The sequence below is a fragment of the Odocoileus virginianus genome, chromosome 9 (genome assembly GCF_023699985.2).
Source record: "Odocoileus virginianus isolate 20LAN1187 ecotype Illinois chromosome 9, Ovbor_1.2, whole genome shotgun sequence".
Classification (NCBI taxonomy): domain Eukaryota; kingdom Metazoa; phylum Chordata; class Mammalia; order Artiodactyla; family Cervidae; genus Odocoileus; species Odocoileus virginianus.
Window position 1 is genome coordinate 31731502 of NC_069682.1, and position 22744 is coordinate 31754245.

Sequence of the window (22744 nt, forward strand, 5' to 3'; positions counted from 1 at the left end):
TGTGAACACTTTAAGGTTCCTAAGCCAAAGCTGCTTTTCAGGGTGGCTGTTTCAATTTATACTTCCCAGCAGGGGCGAGCATGGGCACCCATCCTCCTGAATCCCCACCAGCCCTGGATCCATTCTTTTAAAACACTTCTGCCATTTTAGGAGTGGAAAGTGGCATATTTGTCCTATGTACAATTCCTTGATGATCAGTTAAATGAAAACTTAAAAAAACGCTCACGGGCTCTTTAAACTTAATTTCGTGGATTTACTATTTGCAGATATACTTTAAGGCCGTATTATAAGAGGTCTGCTTTCCTGGCCAGGCAGGTGATGAAAGAGGAGACAGAGCCTGAAATACAGAGAAGCCAGATCAAGACTAAGGAGGCTTTGGACAATGCTGTCCTTTGTTCCTGAGAATCAGGTCCTCCCTGGTTTGCGGCGCGTCTGCCTCCGGGACTTACCTGGGCCCCCCTTTCCTCGTCCAGCTCCACCGTCATCAGGGCCGATGTGCCCTTCTCGCTCACGGTCGACTGGCGGCCTTGCCAGAAGAAGTAGACACATTTCTCTTTGCCAGCCACCCTGACCGAGTGCTCCCCCTTCTGCCGGCTTCCCACTGCAAACACAAAGGACAGCAGAGCGTGGGGTGAGCAGGGGATAAACTCCAGGAAGAGCCAGTGTGCAGCTCAGGCCTCCAGACTCTGAGGACAAACAGCAGAGGCGCAGCCCTGGGGCGCAGGGCTGGGGAGAAGTCATTTACAACCGAGGGAACATCGATCTTGGTTGGACACTAGAAGAGTGAGAAACTACCTTTCTTCCAGCTAATGGACCCCAAGCCAGAGGAAAATGATCTCCAGGCCCTCCTGATACCCCAAGATAAACACCTATCATCTGGGGAGATAGTCATCCAGGTGTATGTAACAGAAAAGTGTGGACGCCAGAGCAGGCCTGGGGCGCCCGATTGACACAAGCTCAATTTCCGTATTTCACCAACCTTTGGCAGACGATCTGCTGGTGGAGAAAAGATACTGTAAACAATGGTTGGGCCAGCTTTAAGCACGAAGGAAAAAATGTCATCTGCTAAGACTATTTAGTAAAAAAGAACAACACTTTGACGTCTCCAAGTTATGTCAGAAGTGGGAGAGACAAATTGCGGACCTATCACTTTCACAAAATAACCTGGGCTTTAAGTGATGACTGCCACCGGGGCTGCAGCCAGGATGAAGGGCTGGTTAGTCTCACTGCTGGGACCTCACGGGCACTGAAGAGACCGCAGCACACAGAACGCGGACCCCACTGAGGGACAGTCACGGAAAGTGATCTGGGTGAGTGGTCACTTCAGACAGTAGTTCAGACCCCAGACCATTAACCTTTAGGAAGAGACCTGTCTCCAGACTCCCTCATGTGTTTGTTCAGTAAATATTTACTGAACACCTGCTGTGTGCCAGGGCAATGATGGTGAGCAAGGTGACTTCAGAGGGTGTCAGTACTGAGAGGAGAAAGGGGATGTGACAGGGAGCAGGCTGAGCAATGCTGGAGTCTGGTGGGGAAGGCCTTTCGGAGGAGGTGCATAAGGGAGGCCTGAATGACCGTGACCAAGAGGCAGAGCGCTCTAGGCTGAGTGACGTCAGGAGACTAAGATCCCCACTCAGATGCCCAGGTGGTCCCGGGTGGATCAGCCCAGGGAGGATGCAGGTGCCTGTGACACCCATGTATGTTAAAAATCAAGAAGAATAAAATATGCACACCAAAGGGGAAAGGAGGGGTGGGTGGGATGGGTTGGGATTGACGTTTATATTGTACTGTGTATAAAATAGGTAATTAATGAGAACCTACTGTATAGCACAGGGAACTCTACACAGTGGGGACCTATATGGGAAGGAAATTGTAACAAGATGGGATATAGATATACACACACATAGAGCTGATTCACCTTGCTGCATAGCAGAAACTAATACAGCACTGTAAAGCAGCTATAAAACTCCAAAAAAAAAAATTAAAAACAGAAAAATACCAAAAATAATAATTGGACTCTCTGGGGTTCTATATGACTTCAATTTTTCTCAACCCCAGTGTCAATGACAAAATCACAGTTGTCTTAAGGTTTGAAGGTAAGAAGAAAGCTCAATTATTCCAAGTTTCTGAGTGGCCAGGGGCCATATTTATGTGATTTCTTTCGGTCTTTTTATCAAGGTATTCGAACAGCTTTCATAAATGATTATGATAATTCTTAAAGGATTCTGACCAAGCTCAGGCCTTCGCACCTTCTACTGTGAAGCTGAAATTGTCTAGTCTGTGTACCTCTCGGTGCACCAAGCAAATAGGAATCACCCCATGAACAGATGTTACATGTCCACAATTAATTTGGAAGCCACTCGAAAGTTTTGCCAGTTTAGGTAGGAACAGAAGTTCTTTGTTTAGCAATCCCACACTCTTCAAAGCAATGAAAATTAGTCAAATCAGCTAGACTGCTACGGGAGAGAAATGCTTAAAAGATATCACAGCAGTCTACACGTCTTGGAATTTGTTACCAGTCTGTTAAATATATATGTTCGTATTTAAATAATCAGTGTTTTGCACCCTAACATTCTAAAATGGGCTTGCCTACATATACCTAAAATAGGACTATATTCCCTTAAAAATATTCCATAAAAGTTTTCACAAATTTTCCTTGCAATTTTCTTCCACATACCCTGAATTTAATCCTGTGTACAACTTACTTTTTGATGCATGTATTGATTTTTAGTTTTAGCGAAGGTTAAGCTGTATTAGTTAAGCTCTATATTAAGAGCTCCTGGACTGTCGTCTTTGCAGCCTTGACCCGAGGCTGAATGTAACATGTCGCTGCATGCTGCCATCCATCTGCTTCCAAGAGGAAGGTCGTTACCACGAGTTGCATTTAGAAGTAACAGAACACGGGTGGTGGCTGCTCAGCACGTGGTCTTGCAGCCAGCCTCCTACAATAGGAACTTGACTCCTGCATGGGGGCCCAGTGGGGCCTGCCCCAGCATCACTGGGTACCCCAAGCTGCCTGTTCCTTGACCCCGTGGGGACCCGAGCCACATCCTGCTGCATCTGGGGTGGGACACTGACCACTGGGGCCTCTGGTCTCCCGTGTCACAGTTCACGTCCCAAGGAGCAGGCTGCCCAGAGTCAGCCAAGAGGGCACCAGTGCTGCGTCACCAGGAGCTGCCTTCTGCCGGGCCTGCCCAGAAGGGCGCCTTGAATTAACCCCCTTTGCAGGTGCAGCCCTTGTGGGCCTGAGAGATGTGGGGACTGGACCAGCTGTCACCAAGGGACCAGGGCTTCTGTGATGACCACAGAGCAGCTGCAAATGCTATTTGGCTGTGCTTTTCTGCTCCCAGAGGGACAGCCTGGAATCTGAACACTGCCCGGCCTCCCTTAATCCTCTGCAGCTGGGCTTCATCAAAGCTGTCACTTTGTCCATAAAGGTGCCTGCCGCAGGGTCTGGCTGTGACATGTACCTTGTGTTCACTGGGGAGAAACACAAAGTATCTGCCCAGGTCACATCAGCATTTCTTAGGGGCCTCTCAGAAATCTGATATCTGTTTTTTAAATTCATTTTCATATAGTCTTAGTCATCCATTTACTGACCATTATTTCTTAAGGAGACAAGTAAATTTCAGACGGCAACTCCCCCATCTGGCTTTGTAAAACGACAAGCCCCTTCCCTTCCTCTGCTCTTAAGGCTGAGGATGGTGGGTGCTCTCGAAAGTTGCTCCTTATTGGTCCCACGTCCACAACATCGAAGGTTAGTAGATCTTTTCCCACTAAATTCCCACTGATTGTCTCAACTGCCAGGCAGGACAGGTGAGTATTCAGTGTCCAACTTGGCAGCTCACCCCAGAGTTTAAACCCACAACAGAGACCCTCTGGGAACTGCTATCACTGGGGGTGGACCCACAGTATCTCATCTTCCAGTTCAATGCAGGAGCTATGCTGAGAAGGTCAACAATGATGATGTCTGCACCTCTTATGTACTAAACATCCTGCATACCTGATCCTAGGACCCTGCAAGCGGGGTATTACAATCTCCATTTGCCAGGTGAGTAAACCGAGGCTCAGTCAGTTTATGTAAATTTCCCCAACTTGCACAGCTAGTGGCCCCTGAGAGGATTCAGACCCAGGCTGTAGGGTACCTGGGTCTGGGGCCTTTCCTCCAAGCTGGGAGGCCTTGGGGAGAAAAGCGGTCTTGAGTGTCCAGTCCTATGTCCTGTGACTGTCAAGTCACACAGTCCCTAAAAAAGTGTCTTATTCCATAAATATAAGACCTGATACCATAAAACTCCTAGGAGAGAACATGGGCAAAACATCCTATGACAGAAATTACACCAGTGTTTTCTTAATGTCAGTCTGCTGAGGTAATAGAAAGCAAAGCAAAAATAAATGGGACCTAATTACAAGCTTTTGCACAGCAAAGGAAACAAGGAAAAAAAAGAAAAGACAACCTATGGGATGGGAGAAAATACTTAAAAATGATGTAACTGACAAGGGTTTTATCTCTAAACTATACAAATAGCTCATACAACTCAACAACAGAAAACAACCTAATTGAAAAATGGGCAGAAGATCTAAATAGACATTTTTCCAAGGAAGACATAAAGATGGCTAGTAGGCAGTTGAAAAGATGCTCAACATCATTAATTATTAGAGAAATGAAAATCAAAACCACAATGAAGTATCACTTCTTACCATTCAGAATGACCGTCATTTAAAAATCTACAAATAAATGCTGGAGAAAGTGTGGAGAAAAGCGAACCCCTCCTACACTGTTGGTGAGAATGTAAGTTGGTGCAACCACAGTGGATAACAGTATGGAGGTTCCCCAGAAAACTAAAACAAGAATTACCATATGATCCAGCAATTCCATTCCTGGGCATATAACCAGAAAAAAAAACTGTTAATATAATTGAAAAAGATACATGCATCCCTATGTTCATAGAAGCACGATTTACAATAGCCAAGACATGAAAGCTACCCAAATGTCCATGGACAAATGAACAGATAAAGAAGATGTGGTATAAAGACACACACACACAATGAAATACTCCTCGGCCATAAAAAAGAATGAGAGAATGCCATTTGCAGCAACACAGACGGAGAGATGATCATACTAAGTAAGAAAAAGACAAATGCTCTATGACACCACTTGTATCTGGAATATAAAATACAACACAAATAACCTTGTCTATAAAACAGAAACAGGACTCATAAAGAACAGACTGGTGGTTGAGAAAGCGGGAGGGGACGTAGGAGAGGGGCAGACTGGGAGTCTGAGACCAGCAGAGGCAAACCAGCCATACAGGAGCGACACAGCAAGGTCCCACCGTACAGCACGGGGAACTGTATTTAATAGCCTGTGATGAACCATAATGGAAAAGAATATGAAAAAGGATGTGTGTGTGTGTGTGTGTGTGTGTGTGTATGTATGTATGTGTATATATATATATATATATATATTTGAATCATTCTGCTATACAGAAATTAATACAACACTGTCGATCAACTATACTTCAATAATATAAATTTTAAAAGTGTCCTCTTTATAGAGCGGGTGCTCGGTAAATGCCACCTGTTGAGTAACACATGTATAGCGGATAAATTAGGTAAGAAACCAAATGGTTCTAAGTCGGTGTTTGAAAGCCAACAATGGCCTCGCCCTGTGCCCGGCGGGGCAGCCACGCCCGGAAGGTGAGGGGGCCAGGAGGAGGTGACTGAACTCCCTTGGCAAGTGAAACTCGGAGTCATCAGGTTGTGACATAAACTGTCTCTAAATGCGTAGGAATGAGGGACACTGGATCACTTGACTTGTGGCTGCTGCTTGGCAAGAAAAAGGGATTATTTCTCCCCAACCCACCGCTTTCCGCCCTCACTGCGCCTAGTGCAAAGCACGCCGTGGAGTGTTTTGTTCTTGTGCCGCGTGACGAGCACAGCGCTGTGGGGTTCGTGGGGAGGTGGGACATGTATTTATTTACTCTGCCAGATCCATAGAGCACTGTTAGGACTCTCAGCCTTGGAGGAAATACTTCTATCAGTCTGAATAAATCTTTTTGTGCATGGATTGACTGTGATGACACCATTTGGTTTCAGTTCTGAACCATCGGCTGTGTGTTCCTTCCATTTCGGCAGCATCCAACCATGGGGTAAATAGCAATGTCACATGGAGGCAAATCACTGCTTTTCTAGAAGACCTTTGGGGGTGGGGCAGGGGAGGGGGCAAGGGTGGCCGGGAAATCTTACCATGCCAGGCAACTAGAGGGAAGCACCAGGGATGCTAGCCATGCTGAGGTGTTAGGAATCTATTCCCGAGGTTCTCACGAGGAATGACTAGACTGGCTCCTGTACCAGCAGCTGGAGGCACACACACACTCACTCTGGATCTGGCGGCCACAATGCCCATGGCGGGGCTGGGAGGACACAGAAGTGCTCACTCACCTGCGGTGCTCACGATGAACTTCCACTTGACCACGTAGGCGTCACCCTCGTGGAACTGCCCGATGCTCTGCTTGGGGAGCCTGCTGTAGTCGAACTCCAGGATATGCCAGACGTCCACCGAGACACTGGCGATCTCAAACTGCCTCCGGTCGTCCCCTTCCACCAGCCCATAGCCTCGGCCCACGTTGACCCCATCCAGCACGGTGCCGGCTGTCGTCTGGGGCACCGGAACCATCCGCGTCACATCATAAGGCTTGACCTCCGCCCGGGCATCATCCTAGGAGGGAACACAGACATGCTGGCTCAGCTGCCTCTGCATCCACAGCTATAGCATCACTGCTTCCCTGGTGATGGGATACCCTCAGAAGATGGCATTGAGGCTGTCCAGTGCATTTCAGGAAAGGCTGCATTTAGGGGACTCACAGCCACGACTGAATGTGACACCTATAAACCGGGAGGTGGAAACACGGCTATTTTCACCTCCTAGAGTCAGACTGTAACTGGAAACGGGTTTGCTGTTCTACTAGCAAACCCCAGGAGGGCTTTTAGCACCCAAGCCCCTTTGGCATGGACTCAAACCGAGTCCTGAGGTTTGGGGCTTGATCATCCTGAATACCTTGTGCTGCGCAAGTTCGCTGGTGTTCTTCTCATTAGGTCTCTTCAGTTCCGTCCAATCAAGAAATTTCTCTTTGAACAAGATCGTCTCATTGTGTTCTGTAAGTCTCCCAAATATTGCCCAGTCAGGCCGCCCCTGTCCTTTTCTGCAGGGTGGGGGTGGGGTGGGAGGAGTGGATGGGAAAAGAACCAAGATTAAATAAGTCACGTTGAAATTAAGAAGTCCAAACCCAGCACACGTGGCTAGTGAGAAAACCAAACACGTAAACAGTATACAGAGTGGATGGTTTGTTTTCACTGATGTGACCGATAAATGACATTTTCTTATTTTAGCCTGAAGCCTTGCATGGTTTTGTTTCCTTGGAGTTGATGTGCCTGAATGTGACATGATCCACCTCAGGACTGCACTTGCCTTGCATTCTAGCAAATCCTCATGTTGGGGTCCCCGAGGGCAACAGGCTAGTCTGGGAATTCAGCAAAGGCAGGAGTCACAGGCGTGTCTCTCTTGCCTGCTTTATTCTGCCCACGGTCATCCAAAGGGCCTCAGCATGTTTCCTTCAAGTTCATGAATAGATGGAGGGATCTGTGTTCACCCTGAGTGCTCTTTTTAAGTCATGTCACAATGGAGATTGCCAGTCTCAGGAACAAATTCTCCTCTCTTCCCTAAATGAACATATCCTCATAGATCATAGAGTGAGTTTGTGCACATTTATGTCTAGGTCAATGGATGGGAAGTAGATGAGCAGAACACAATGAAAAGAGAAAGGAAGCTGCCCAGCCCAGTCAGGAGGTCCGTACTGTCTTGGGAACTATGGAAAGTTCAGGATTACCTTGAAGGCTATGGCCCTTAACAGAAAATAGCTGAGTGACTGTCTTTTATCTAAATTCCATGCTGCAGACTTGCTAAGGTGTTTATAGAATGAGCACTTTGGTCTCAGCTTAGAAACTGATCTTGGATACTGTGAAGCCAGGAGCATGGCCAGCAGGCCTGCAGCGTGAGGGCGTGAAGCTGGTGATCCTCTCCTCTGTCCTGACTTGTGGGTCTGAGCTGGGTGAAGTCATGACTCCTCGGCGGTTTCAGTCTGCTGTCTGTTAAGAAGGGCTGGGTGCTCCACTTTGCCTGCACCTTAAAATCCCTGGGGAGCTTTTAAGACGTGCTGACACACAAGCCCCACCCACCTGAATTGAAAACACATCTCCCTGGCTAGGCCCACCAAATGCATTTTTTTTCAAAGCTCCTCCACTGAGAGCCAGCGGGTGAGATGCCCACTCCTCTGTATTTTCAGATCTCAGATGATGTCATGATTGAACTGTCCATCATATAGATTTTATGCTTTGCTATTTTTTTCTTTTACTATAGCAAGTAAAATATTCCTTTTAGTCTTAGATTTAGTTCTTAAAAAAACCGAGTTGTTTCAGTACTAATTTTGTTAAATGTGCTTAAAAAGGATTTGAAAACTTTTCACCTACACTGACATTATATTTTTTTTTACACTGACATTATTTTGAATTTTTTCTATAATGACAATGAATAAAATCAAGAATTGGGTTTTAAAACAGGAAACAGGTAGGATTGTTGAGATCTGTATATAAGTTCAATGGAAAACATTAACAAGCAGTTTCAATGTGCCATTTGCATCAATTTCTAATGTATTATGTGGCAGGCATAATTTAAAGGCACTTCTTTTCCCTGATAGTTATGAAATAAAAAACACTGATCCTTTGGATGTAAGAATTTTTTTCCTCAAGATCATCTTTCTGAGAGTTTTGTACATCTTTGGCCGATTTGCCAGAATGACTTTAAAAGTCCAGTAGACTATAGGAAATAATTACAGTCATTACTTCAATACGACATCCTCCCTCCCAGTAAAAGGGCCAAAACCTCATCTAAATAAATGGTGGATCCTGGAATTCAAGGGCTATGCTGGGAAGGTGTGAAACCAGACAGAGAGGCATGGTTTCCACAGCTTTGTATCCATGGCTGGATTCCAGGACTTGGCAAGCTTTTCAGATGAGCAAGCCATTTGTTTAAACAACTGCTATTCATCTGGCACAAAAGCACCTGAATGCTGCAGGTGGCACTGATTTAAGAAATGAAATATAACAGGAACACCATCCAGACGACCTCTCCATCCGTACTTCTGTATTTGTTAGGGAAAAGCTAAAGCACTGTTCATTTTGTGAATAATCATAGTACTGCATTGTGATCAATTATGAAAAGTAAAACCCATGAAAGGTGATGGTTAATTACTGTGGTGGGGAGGAGGATGCCGAGGGCCCAGCAGTACCTGGGAATGAGGGGATTGCATTCCCCAGGATCCAGCGGGTTGATGTCACAATTCTCGTAGTCAAAGGTTCCATTCCACAAGTGCTTTGCCAGCTGAAAGGCGATTTTCCGTTGTGCTAATGTGACTTCTTTTCCATGCCACACGTAAACTTCACTCCCAAAATCAAACACTAGTACCTGGGGCAATGGCACAGAAAAATCTGTTAACTCCAAGGACAAGTTCTAGTTGACAGGGTCTCTAGTGACAGTGAGTTAGACAGGCGATGATTTAAATCCTAATGGAGCACTCAGTGCAGACACAAAGAGACCTGGCAGCTAGCGCCATCCTGCCAAGCCAGTCTCCACTCCGTGGGTGTGATTTCTGTCTTGTTGACCTAAGTGCCCAAGTTACCCCCTCCTCTGAAGGCTCAGGCCATGTAGCACTTCTGAGGCATAAGAGCTATTTAAGCATGTCTTCCTCTGTCCCCCATACTCCCTCCCCTCCCTGGTCACTCACTCATTTAACTTACATAGGCAACCTCACGTGGCACTGAAGACCCAGCGACTGTACTCTGCCCTGTGCAATTCCAAGACCCTCAAGGGCAGAGAGAAACCTGTACTTACATTCGCAGTTGGGCTCACTAGGGTTTGTTGAATGAATGCATGAACACAATGCTATTTCTTATTTCCATGCCTGTTGCTTGTTCTATGCTTTCTTGCTAGAATAATTCCTGTCTTCATTTCCAACCTTCCCTGATAGCTCAGTTGGTAAAGAATCTGCCTGCAATGCAGGAGACCCCGGTTCAATTCCTAGATGAGGAAGTTCCCCTGGAGAAGGGATAGGCTACCCACTCCAGTATTCTTGGGCTTCCTTGGTGGCTCAGCTGGTAAAGAATCCACCTGCAATGCGGGAGACCTGGGTTCGATCCCTGTGTTGGGAAGATCCCCTGGAGAAGGGAACGGCTACCCACTCCAGTACTCTGACACAACTGAGCGACTTTTACTTTTCATTTCCAGCAATCCAGATTCTACTTAAAAATAGTAGAATTATTATTACTAAGCAAACTAAGTAGAATTACTAAGCAAATGACTCAATTTCACCTTATCATTAAAATTATTCCTGATTACTTCTTTTTCTGTGACAGTGTTTCTCCCTTTAAATGCCCATTCACATCAGACAATCAGTTTAGCTTTGGATGACATTCTTTCTAATACTTTTCTACCCAACGAAACTTAAAGTCCCTTTGTGTCTTCCACTTTCTTCTCCACACTCAGAATACTTAATGGTCCTGGATGTATATACTCACACACACACACACACACACACACACACATATTTGTATACACACATACAAACACATGTATGCATGTGCGCTCATTTGCTTCAGTCATGTTTGATTCTTTGTGACCTTATGGACTGCAGCCTGCCAGGCTCCTTGGTCCATGGGATTCTCCAGGCAAGAATACTGGAGTGGGTTGCCATGCCCTCTTCTAGGGGATCTTCCTGACCCAGGGATCAAACCCACGTCTCCTGCGGCTCCTGCATGGCAGGTGGATTCTTTTTCTGCTGAGCCACTGGGGATGCCCACAAACACATATATATAAAATATTAAATGTAAAATTAAATATAATTATATTTAATATATTTATCAGAAAAAAACAATAAAAATTTATTATTTAAATTTAATAAATCTTTACTTATGTGAGAAATAAAAATTCATGGGTTTACTTGGCAAACCTAAAAATTATATATATACCTATAATTCCTGAAACTTAAGGACTAAAAAATGTTTAATGTTCATACAAAAATCAAGAGACAGGCCTGAGTCATATTTATGTTTGGCCCAAAACAGAAAAGCCTTCAATGCCCCATACCTCCTCGGAACAACATTTGTAACTCTGTATTAGCAACCAGGTGGCACGGTGGTAAAGAATCTGCCTGCCAGTGCAGGGCATTTAAGAGACAAGGGTTCAATCTCTGGGTTGGGAAGATCCTCTGGAGGAGGAAATGGCAACCCGCTCCAGTATTCTTGCCTGGGAAAATCCCATGGACAGAGGAGCCTGGTGGGCAACAGTCCATGGGGTCGCAAAGAGTCAGACACAGTTTAGTGAATAAACAACAATTAGCATCTAAGACGGCAGTAATGATTTGAAATCACAAATTGGTAGCCTTTAAAAAGATGTTTCTGGGGACTTCCCTGGTAGTCCAGTGGTTAAGAACGCTGTTCTTCTGCTGCAGGGGCCGTGGGTTTGATCCCTGGTTGGGGAACTTAAGGTCTCGCATGCTTCAAGGTGCAGCCAAAAAACCCAAACAAGATGTCTCTGGTCTGTGATGTGCACTAACCCTGGCTAGTGTCTGTCGGGCACTTCCTGTCTGTTTTCCCGGGCAGCCCAGGGCCAAGGCAGAGTCCTCACCATACCTCTTTTGACTGCAGGAGGGAGCACTTTGGGATCTTCCCCCAGTAGTCATCATCAGGGACGAGTTTGTCATCCATCAGACGGTAAATGCAGTTGGTTTCTATTATGGCCGTTTCGTAGAGCTCATCCTCCTTTGGGTCTCCAGCGGCTTTGGGATAAGAACAGTAAGGGGATGTTATGTTTTCCACTGGAGAGCGGCTGGTTTGGAAGAAGGAAGGAGGAGAGGAGAAGAAGTAGCCAGTCTTCTTCTCTGAGATGCGGTAAACTCTTACATTGGTAACTGGCTTGGCCGCCCAGAAGCTTCCAGAAATCTTTGGCTGCATGTGTGTGTGTATTAATTCCTTCTTCAACAGTCTGGATGTAAGTTGCTCTACAACCAAGTTCCCTCTTGGTCTGAATTAAACTTGCGAGTTCTGAGGCCTAAACAGAGAGAGGAACACAGTTACCTGGGCAGACAAGTCCAAGGCCAGGTGGTGGATGGGCTAAGGCTGAAATCAGAGAAGAGAAATGGTGCATGTCTGAAAGGAAAACCTCCTGACCACAGGGGCCAGGGGCACTGGTTGGGGGTTGTCTACGAAGTCAAGAAAATGTAACTAAAGGACTAGGGGAAATCCATTCTTTACAGCAACAGTTCTTAGTCTTAAATTCAATAGATCATCCGTGATGCTTTGTAAAAACACCCATTCTACTAATCAGCCAAAAAAAAAAAAATTTGTAGCAACATGGATGCAACTACAGATGATCATACTAAGTGAAGTCAGAAAGAGAAGGACAAATACCATATGATGTCATATATGGAGTCTAAAATATGACACAAATGAACCTATCTGTGAAACAGAAAGACTCACAGACATAGAGAGCTGACTTGTGGCTGCTAGGGGGGAGGAGAGGTGGGGGGAGGGATGGAGTAGGAGTTTAGGATTAGAGATGCCAAGTAGCATATATAGGAGGGATAAACACCGAGGTTCTATCGTATAGCACAGGGAACTATCACTCAATATCCTGGGAAGAAAAACAATATGAAAAAGAATGTATGTGTAACTGAACCACTTTGCTCTACAGCAGAAATTAACTCTGTAAATCAGAAATGAACATTGTAAATCAACTATACGTCAATTAAAAATCAGTAAGTCAATAAAAAGAAAAAAAGTACCAGCTTCCTGGTCTTTTCCCATTAAAACCTCACTCAGCACATCAGAGAAGGAACTTCATTAGCACCTGGGATAAACAATTTGGAAGTGACGGGTTAGCTCCTTTCTTCTACAGGAGAAACGATGAACCAGGACTTAAAACCTGGGGGCATAGCTCAGACTCCTTTGAAAACATCTCCCTGAGACACTTAATGAAAGCTCATGGCAGAGGCTTTCTGGAAAAGAAAGAAGACTGTCCCCTCTCACTTGAAGGGAACACTGAGCCTTTGAGAAGCTCTCTAGGGGTCTGGCTGCTGGAAGAATGTCCTGTCTGTGTCTAAAGGAGATGCAGAACCAAGCTACTCTCATCCCTCAGACACTGACCTTCGCCTTCTCGATCACGTTGGCAAACTCTCCGACCCACAAGAAGCAGTGATGGGGCGAGAGCAGGAGGAAGCAGTCCCCGCTGTTGAGGGAGGAGGCGCGAGGCTCCACCAGCCGCGTCTGCACGTGTCTTCTTCCTGAACATGGGGCAGAGGTCACTGTCTCCCCGACAGGAGCCCCAGCAGGACCCGCCGGGAAGCACCCCACATCCAGAGCAGCCCTGCTCCTGACTCTGCCTCTGACCAGTCTCCTCTGCTCACCTGAGCTCCCGTGCCGTAGGGGACCTAGGTCACAGCCTCGTGGATGACTTTCCCTGGTGGCATGTCCCAAGAGTCGCCACCAGGACCACTAGCGGTGTCCTGTTACAGCGCGTGGATCCATTAAGGCTCCCTCCCCAGGGATGTTGGCAAACACCCTATTTCCCCTCTCCCACTCCTCTCCTGGTCTCTCTCCACTCAGCCCACCTCCTACACTTAACAGCCTCTGCGGGCCGGGTGATCAGAGAGCCCTTCAGAGAACCTCCTGGTCCTTGGACACCCTGAGTCTACAGAGGAACCAGCTTAGAGGGAAGCACTGCGTTGTGCAGCTTCCAACACCTTCTCCTAAATGGTTTCCATCTCCCCACAGTCACACAGATAGTGCCGTCCCAGCGCTACAACATGGGAATGGAGGCGGGGGTCTGCCTTGTCACTGGTGTTCTAAATACGCTACAAAGGACAGTGGTCGTGCAGACACATACTGGAAACTGCCAGCGAAGCAGAGGATATGCCCTCCTTGTCTTGAGCCTGAATCTACAGCAGTGCTACTGGGGGGCAGCTAATCACTGTAGGGCAGCCCAGAGCCCTCTGGCTTCGGGGGAAGGCTCCTTGTTAAAGAGGGGGAGGGAGGTGTTGGCCACACCTCTGTGCTCCCTCGCTCCCTTCTCTGAGAATGCCCATCTCTCCCTCTGGCTCCCTGACTCCTGCTGACTCCAGTGAGGGCAAGAGTGGGGCGAACACTCTGATGGCCGTGGGGACATCTGGTGACCTCAGGCAGTGTGTGGCCAGGGTCACGGGAAGGAGCGCAGCAGCAAGAGCTGGGATCCTGGGATCAGATGGACCAGGGTCAAAGTCAGCTCTGCCGCTCAGCATCTGGGGACCTGGGGCCCGTCACCAAGCTCAGGCGCCGAATGCTTGCCACCTCGTGGGATTTTGCAAAGCTGGGGTTAGATGCCGGGGTGCCCAGTGGACTCTCCAGAAGCGTGCATTCCCTCCTCCTATCAGGCAAGTGGGGGGGTGGAACTCAGGCCTCCAGACAAAACCCGGGGTCGCGTGTGGTCCTCTCAGCTCTCGATACCTTTAACCTGCAGCAGCATCAGCTTCTTGTAGGGCACTGCGCTGTTGTTGGAATTCTGTTCTGTCAGGTTGACGCTCCGCAGGCTGACGTTGCTGAAGTTTTCTTTGCTGGCTAACCCTGCCAGGGTGACTTCTGAGAAGCTGGAGTTGGCGGACACTGGGAGGGTTGAAGGACAATACAGCACAGGGCAGTGAGACATTTGGGAGAAAAGACAAGGTTTACACTCAGCGATCATGCATAACTGAATCACTGCTTTCTTCTTTTCAAGCTAGTCCTGATGGGGGAAAACATACTCTAGTCTGATGAGCTATGCAGTGAAGCTCTGTGTTAGGAATTAAAACACAGGATTGAAAATATAAATGCTTGTTGACAGGTGTCACCTCATCCATGCAGAGAGATAAGAACTGAGTGTGGACCAACAACCTCAGTATAAAATCAGGAGCTGGACTCATTTGCTGCAATTCCACTAAAGCCATTATAATTCCTTACAGGGTTCAGATGTTGAAAATGCTTTCCTGAGGGGGACTGTTGGATATCTCCCATCCAAAGTCTTTATATGCAGAAAAGCAGGCACTCTGTAAGGCTTGGTTTAGTTTTCATCTTTTCCTGAAGGCAGAGTGAACAACTAGATGATCTCTTGGGATCCTTTGCTCTCAGATTTAAGATTGTAACGAGATGCTACGTTCTCAGTGTGAATCAACAAATGTACATATGTCCCCGAAAAGTAGGCAGAATTAAAGTACATAGAATCTGTGCCAATAAATCTTTATTTCTCCAGCTCTTTGTTTTAAAAAATATGTGCATGCTAGAGAGAAACTCGGAAAATTACTTCGCTGGGATGAAGTTCTAACACTGAAGAAATATAATACCACTTGACAATTCATATGGCTCAGAGATTTTGAGATATACTTATTTAGTAAGACAATTATAATGAAAAGGCTCAACCACTTCATCTAAATATTCTATTTCTAAAAATAAAAAACCAACTTTGGTAAGTAGGTTTATGAGTGCTATAGGAAAATAAAAACGATAGCAAGAGTATTCAGACTCACAAGATCATGCATGCTACTAGCTCCACCAGGACAACCGCTGTTTCTGAACTGGGGACCCCCATGTGGCTGGGCAGAGGAAAGCTCATGGCTGAGCCTGAAGTGGGACAAAGCCTGCGGGCTGCTCCTCACTTTCATCATCACCCTACCTCTACTGCCCGCTCCCACCACCCCTCAACCCACATCCCAACTTCAAGGAGCCCGAGGTCCTCTCCAAAGCAATGTGAAAAGCACTGGTTTGTACTTTAATTAATAGCGTAAAATCTAGGATTAGGCAAAGCAGGGATGTGGGACACTTGCCCATGAGAGATCTAATTTCCTCTAGAATCGAATGGAGTGGAGAACTGCTGAGTTTGGAAATGGGCTGAATTACAAAGTCCTACCTCCCTTTCCTCCAGCCTCTGGAAAGAAAACTCAAAAAGACTTAAATGAACAGAGGGCTTCCCTGGTGCTCAGACAGTAAAGAATCTGCCTGCAATGTGGGACACCTGGGTTCGATCCCTGGGTTGAGAAGATCCCCTGGAGAAGGGAATGGCTCCCCACTCCCGTATTCTTGCCTGGAGAATCCCCATGGACAGAGGAGCCTGGTGGGCTCCAGCCAATGGGGTCGCAAAGAGTCGGACACGACTGAGTGACTAACACTTTCACTTTAAGTGAACAGATGGGTAACACTTAAGAGTTTCTGTGAGAAGCCTTCACCTTCTAAGCAGGTTTTCTGCAGGTGTGTATGCGTGTGTGCAAACACACTCATTTGTCTTTCACGAGTATCTCTGAGCACCATGACTGGCCTTTGCAGGGCAGGAAAATGAGAGATGGAGTCACCTGCTCCCCCAGTTCCCGAGCACACAGCTGGGGGTGGGCCCCAAACTCACACTTTTCGACTTTCATCCGCTTTGACTCCACGAAGGCCACGTTCAGTCTCTGCTCAGTGTACTCCTGCAGGAGATCTTCCCTCGCGGCCAGCATCTTCAGGGGGTTTTTGGAAGCCTGGACCCGGCGCTTGGGCCTCACAGCACGCTTGTGCTCAGCCACCGAGGATGTCAACCTGCGGGGCAGAGCAGAGCTGCTGTGGCCCAGGGCTGCAGTCTCACCCATGCTCAGGGGCTTGCGGGTCTCTGACCTGGTGCATCCAGCTCCAAAGTTTTATTTCTCAATTGCATTATAAATCTTACAGCTCCCCCTCCTCCTCCCACCATGCCACTGACGGAGTCAGGGGATCTTGGAAGGTTGAAGCCCATTTGGGTCCAGATCCCAGCCAATCCTAGGAGCCCTGCTCTCACCATGCCCCTGGGACTTCACCTGGAGGAGCGGCTGGCGCCTCTGGGGCAGCCCACCCTACTCCTGGACAGTGCTGATAGGTGGAAGTCCTTCCCGTTATCATCACCCCCCACAGCATCCTGGTCACTTCCTGCTGGAAAAGAACCACCTTTCCTTCTCTGGGCTTTCTAGCAAGCCCTCTGAGAATAGCCAGGCATTGTTTCTCAATTTAACCCTCCTTCCTGAAAGCTCAACTTCCTCTCCATGTCAGTTTTTGAGTTCCCTCCCCAATTCTCCCATCACTATTCTCCTTTCAACCCACTGTCCCCTTTGGAAAATAAGCACTATTTTGAAGAGTATACAGAAGTAAAAAGAGGCCCCCAAACTAACCATGACCATCTCTCTCTCTCTCACACACACACACAACTCTCTAGGGCTGAACACCAGACATGAAGACGGGGGTACACTCTGTCACAAAGTTTCCCAGCAGACTCTAGCTGCTTTTAACATCCAAGTGCATGGATCTTTGTCCTTGGAGGTCTTCTTTCATACATAACATTATCATGTGTGTATGTGTGTAAACACAACATATCAATGTTCAAATTGTATGTAACAATTTAAACAATGACATTTGGATGAGGAGGAGATTGAGAAATGGTCCAATAACTGTGTATGCAAATAATACCCAGAATATTAAAGGTGGGGAGTGGCAAATTATTCATTTTCTTAAGGTAGCAAATTAAAAAAAAACAAAACTGAACACATTGAAAAACGCAGAATGGGTATCAGGAACAGCTTAAGGAAACATTTATGATGATCTTACTGACTTCTGGAAGAGGCAGCTCTCTGACAAATTGGTGGGAAGCAGATAAATGTGGTGGATGGCTGTGGGGTAAGCCCACCCAGCACGCTCTCCCTGCTTCTGGTAGGTGGTCCTGGACTTGCCTTTGTGGGCTTGCCTCCCTCCACACCCTGCCCTGTATCCCAGCTCTGGAGCTGGAGGGGTCCAGAGACCACCACTAGCCTGTCAGCATCTTCCATCCCCTTGGCCGCAATGATGGCTGCAGGGTTGTATGCAGACCTGGGAAAATCAAGCCTGATCTCCTCCTAGGACTACTGGGCAGGGCGGCTGCCTGCACAGGAGTGGCCACAGAGCTGGGCTATAAATCTGGAGTGAGGGGTGACCAACTAACATGTGATGATGGCCTGAGAGGGAAGCTGGCACGAGAGAGACATTATTCTGAGTCCCCCTGAACCTGAGGTCACACCTGCACTTTTCAAGGAGTGAACCTGTAAATCCCTCCACACTTCTCTTCTGCTGAAGCTGGTTGGACTTGCCTTTCTTTGCAGCACTTGAGATCAAAGGAATTCTAACACCATGAACACTTTTCTTTAGTGGTGTACCCAAATTTCTGTGTGAAGAGGGACCTGGGACAACACTGATAAAACCCTTGGATCTATTGATCTTATCAATGATGGCAAATTTCATTGATTTTCTACTTAGCTATATTCATTGGGACCCAGGTGATCCAAATAGTGTTCAAAGTTGAGTAAGAATTCGACATGTCAAATGAAAGAAAGGCACAGAAATGTTGGCTAACCAGCGTTCATGAAGTCTGAAAGAAATAGTTGAGTGATGTGAAAAACCCATCACATTATTTTTATGGGGCAGGCACATGGTGTGAATGCAAGGCTTTCTGGCAGACAGGACATCTGTCCTGGGCATGCCAGCTCCATCTACTCCAGTGTCTGGTTCTAGAGAATAGTGATTTTTGAGCCAAGCTGGGACCTGGGACTTGAGAACTTTTGCTGCAGTGATGACAGCTGGACAAACATCTCCTCCAGCAACAAAATACGAAGACACTCTAAGGGACTAAAAATAACTTCGTGCATGTGCCACTGGGGCAAATTATGGACAATAAAATAGACCAAAAAACCCCAACTGCCACTTCTGAAGAGCTGGGAGCAAAACCAGGGTACTGCACATGTCTCCTGCACTCAACACCACCAAAGGGGTGGGTAAACCACCTAAGCCACCCACCCTCCTAGTCCAAACCCTGGACATACCCCTTCCCTTACCCCATATAAGGAACATGCTCTCCCCACCTTGGGGAGCCACCAAGGGCACCTGTCACTTGTTCTTTCTTCCTCCTGCTGCAGCAGGGGCCCCAATAAAGCCTTGCCTACATTTCCTATCTGGCCTCAGATTAATTTCTATTGACTGGGGAAGGCCAAGGACCCTAGTCAGTGTCAATCTGGCTATTCTATCACAAAAGATGGTAATGGTGAAAGAAGAAAGTGTTATGCGGAGGCTGGTGAACGGATCCATTCTCCAGGGGTGAATGATGGGAACTGAAATAACTTACTTGGGGGCATAAGGATCAAAAATGACATCAAAATCCTCGTCCAGCTCCACGGGGCTTCTTGGTAGAGTGGAGTCCACGCTACGGTAAAACTTGGCAAAGGTTTCGTCATCGTCCGGCTTCATCACCTCTTTCACCGATTTCCCAGTGACAGTGAGGACTGTTTCTTGCATCCCACCAACTATCAACAAACAAGCAAATCAATGACCTGAGATGTATGTAAAAACATGACTTCAACTCTGCTTCACTATCTTAAAAATTATTTTCTTCCCACTAAGGTCCAGGAGTAGAGCAAACATGACAGTGCTGTCTCAGATTCTGTAGATGCTTCTTGGGCATCAGTTGTCTTCTCAGGAAAGGACTGGACAAAGCCTGCACTGTGAGTGGTAGGGAATGGAGGCTGAAGTCACTGAGAATTTCTGAACCTGTTCTTTTGCTCTTGGAGGCAGAACTAGCCTCAACTTTGTTCTAGATCAAGGTTTGGTAACAACTTTTTCTGCAAAGGGCCATGTAGTAAATATTTTAGGCTTTGCATGGGAGGCTATTTGACTTGCGTTGCAAGTTTCATGAAGCTGCGGCTATAGCACAAAATTAACTATCACCAATAAGCTAATGGATGGGCAAGACTGTGTTCCAATAAAACTTTATTTACAAATATAGGTGGGGAGCTAGGTGGTGCTGACCTCTGGGCTAGATACCTGTTACACACAGGTAATAAATAGTGAATTGTTTGTATTCTTTGCCTTGCCAGCTTGGTTATTATATGACACTTTTATATTTCTAGTTTAAAATGGTTGTTTGTACTATTTTCAGCCTATAGGGGTCACTGTCAATAGTAGGTGCTTAGTAATAGCTAAGCTTTAAGTACTGGACATTTTTCTTAAGAGATGAGGCACTTCTGCATGTTATTCTTTAATTTTATATACTTCATAGACTTTTGTATTGAAATCTTTATTTATTCACTAGAATTTTCTTCTAGAAACTATTTGTGACAATCAGCTACTACCTTATTGGAAAATGACATATACCACTCAAAGTTCATCAGATCATGTTGATTTCGTGTCATAATCTACTTTCAGGGTTAAAAGCAAAATTACTGAGTCTACAATCCTGACTGGATACATCCCAAGAGTTTAGATCCAGGCACAGATGTGCTATTGGGAGCCACCTACTGAGTACATTATCAAGTGAATCAGAGCTTAGTAATCTAATCAGTGTTGACCAATAAATTAACTTTTAAAATATAACATCAAAGATAATGCTTATAGTACACATTGGTTAAGTCATAATAGAAGACAATTTAGCTGAGGAGAAAAAGCAATCCATGTTGAGATTCAGAGATTCTGAAAGTGGGGTAGGTATTTTTAGGTTTTCCGAGCTACCCACTGAAACTTGAGCCACACTGGCCACACACATGTGAACCACAGCTTCCCTCTGGCTCCTGGCATGTACCTTTGTTATTCAGCCTTCTTAGGAAGGTTTCCAGCCTGTCCAACTTGAGGTCCGACTCTAACTGCATGTCTGGTCTGGCTTCTATATCTGGGCAAGTAGAAAACACAGTGAGAGAAGCGCTGAGGGCTCTTCTGATCACAAACCTCTTGGCACATCAGGGCCCAGTGACTCACCTTCCAGAGGTTTGGAAACTGGTGTAGTGCCCCTTGTTTTGCTGCAAATAGGGGATGCTACCGGGGTGATGGCAGTGGGGGACGCCAGACCTGCAGGGAAAAGAGCAACTGAGCATCTCGGGATCATGTCTGGGAATTCCCGGGACCCTGGGGGACTGCCACGAGCCCCAGTAGAGACCTAACAATTTATAGAGTTTACAGACAGACATGGGACACACACATTTACAGGAAAACTGCCCATAGAGGCAAGGTTTTATTGTTTCTAAGGCCTGCAGCAACTGTCAGTCTGCCATTCCACACTGAACAATGAAGACACATCCCTAACATGCAGATAGGATAAGAGAGTCCAGAAGGTGATTGGAATGTCCTTCAACAAAGGTAATGTTGACTTCTGAAGGCCTTTTGGGCACTGGAGGTAGCTGAAGAGGTAGCTGTACAGTTGTCCTTTGGTATCTAACAAGGGACTGGTCCCAGGACCTCCTGTGGGTACCAACATCCATGTGGATGCTCAAGTCCCTTATATTAAATGGCATATTTGCATATAATCTATACACATCCTCCTATATCCTCTAAATCATCTCTACATGACTCCTAATACTGAAGACGATGCAAATGCTTTGTAAAGAGTTGGTGTAGCAAATTCAAGTTTTGCTTTTCTGGAATTTTATAGAATTAAAAAAAAAATTTGTTTTTGATTGTGGTTGGTTGGATTTGTGGCTGCAGAACTCAAGAAGGTGGAGGGCCGGTTGTTTCTGTACCATCTCTCCAGAGGAAACAGAGACGCGGTTTGTCATGCTGGCCAGCAAGTTCCCCAGCCCTGGAGTCGTCCTCCTGGCTGAGGGGGCGTGGGGACAGTCTGGCCTTTGGGGTGTCATCAGAGTGTGATCTACTGGGCAATTACCCAGAGAGTGCTAGGCTTTGTAAGAAAGACACAAGAGTAACAGTTTACACATGTGCGGATGTTGGAAAGTCATTCTGGTCTTGGGTGTGGTTGGGAGCTAGGGACATGCTTTCACCTGCATCTTTTGAGGAGCTGGAAGGGGACTCTCTAAGTGGAGAAATGACAAGAGACACATAGAAAGGGAAGACAAACATTCTAGCATGAAGACGGCATCTGATCAGACAAGAAACCTGAATAAAGACATAGGTGAGTATTTTTTCCTAAACTTAGAAGGGATTTGCAAGGGGAGGAGGACAGGTAATCAGTACACTTACAAAGAACAAAATGAGATGTTAACATTCTCTGTATCTATTTGTATTAAAAATGAAACCATTAGGTGACATTGCTACATTATCGCATTTGAGAGACCACATCTGAGAACCACACCTGGAGAATGTGTAAGTCATGATCACTTACAGGGAAAAAACCACCAAGTGAATGGATCTGCTACCCCCTTCTGCGAGTTGGAGAGGGAGATGTTACACCAGAAAACTTGAAAGGAAAAATACTGAAATGCAGTTTACAACTGAAATTTTAGGTGACATTCCAGAAGCTTCTCTGGTAGCTCAGATGGTTAAAAAGTCTGCCTGTGATGCAGGAGAACCATTGGGTTGGGAAGATCCCCTGGAGAAGGGAAGGCTACCCACTCCAGCATTCTTGCCTGGGGAATCCCATGGACAGAGGAGCCTAGTGGGCTGCAGTCCATGGGGTTGCAAAGAGTCAGACATGACTGAGCGACTAACACTTTCCAGAAGTACTTCTCAGCGTGTACATATACTTCCTTACTGATGTCAATAACATTTAAAAAAATTCTTTCATTACAAGACCTGCAAAGAGTTTATATCTGAGTGAAAGTCAATTTTCTTGAAAGATATTAAAAAACAAGTAAAATTTGGTATCAAAGGCTGGGACAGCAGCTCA

The 22744-nt window shown here is 46.2% G+C and overlaps 1 protein-coding gene across 12 annotated transcripts in view; it reads right to left on the minus strand.

Annotated features, from left to right (window-relative positions):
• The window catches only part of SVIL (supervillin), a 153439-nt gene that overhangs the window by 12261 nt on the left and 118434 nt on the right, over positions 1-22744 (minus strand). For all 12 annotated transcript variants that reach the window (XM_070472150.1, XM_070472154.1, XM_070472152.1 and 9 more), the window contains 12 exons: positions 20884-20973; positions 20711-20797; positions 19262-19439; positions 16511-16683; positions 14590-14745; positions 13255-13391; positions 12013-12160; positions 11743-11888; positions 9345-9520; positions 7058-7202; positions 6442-6718; positions 450-601 (listed from right to left, as the gene is read on the minus strand). In XM_070472150.1, the coding sequence (XP_070328251.1) occupies positions 450-601; positions 6442-6718; positions 7058-7202; positions 9345-9520; positions 11743-11888; positions 12013-12160; positions 13255-13391; positions 14590-14745; positions 16511-16683; positions 19262-19439; positions 20711-20797; positions 20884-20973 (1865 nt within the window). The remainder of the gene's footprint in view (positions 1-449; positions 602-6441; positions 6719-7057; positions 7203-9344; positions 9521-11742; positions 11889-12012; positions 12161-13254; positions 13392-14589; positions 14746-16510; positions 16684-19261; positions 19440-20710; positions 20798-20883; positions 20974-22744) is intronic.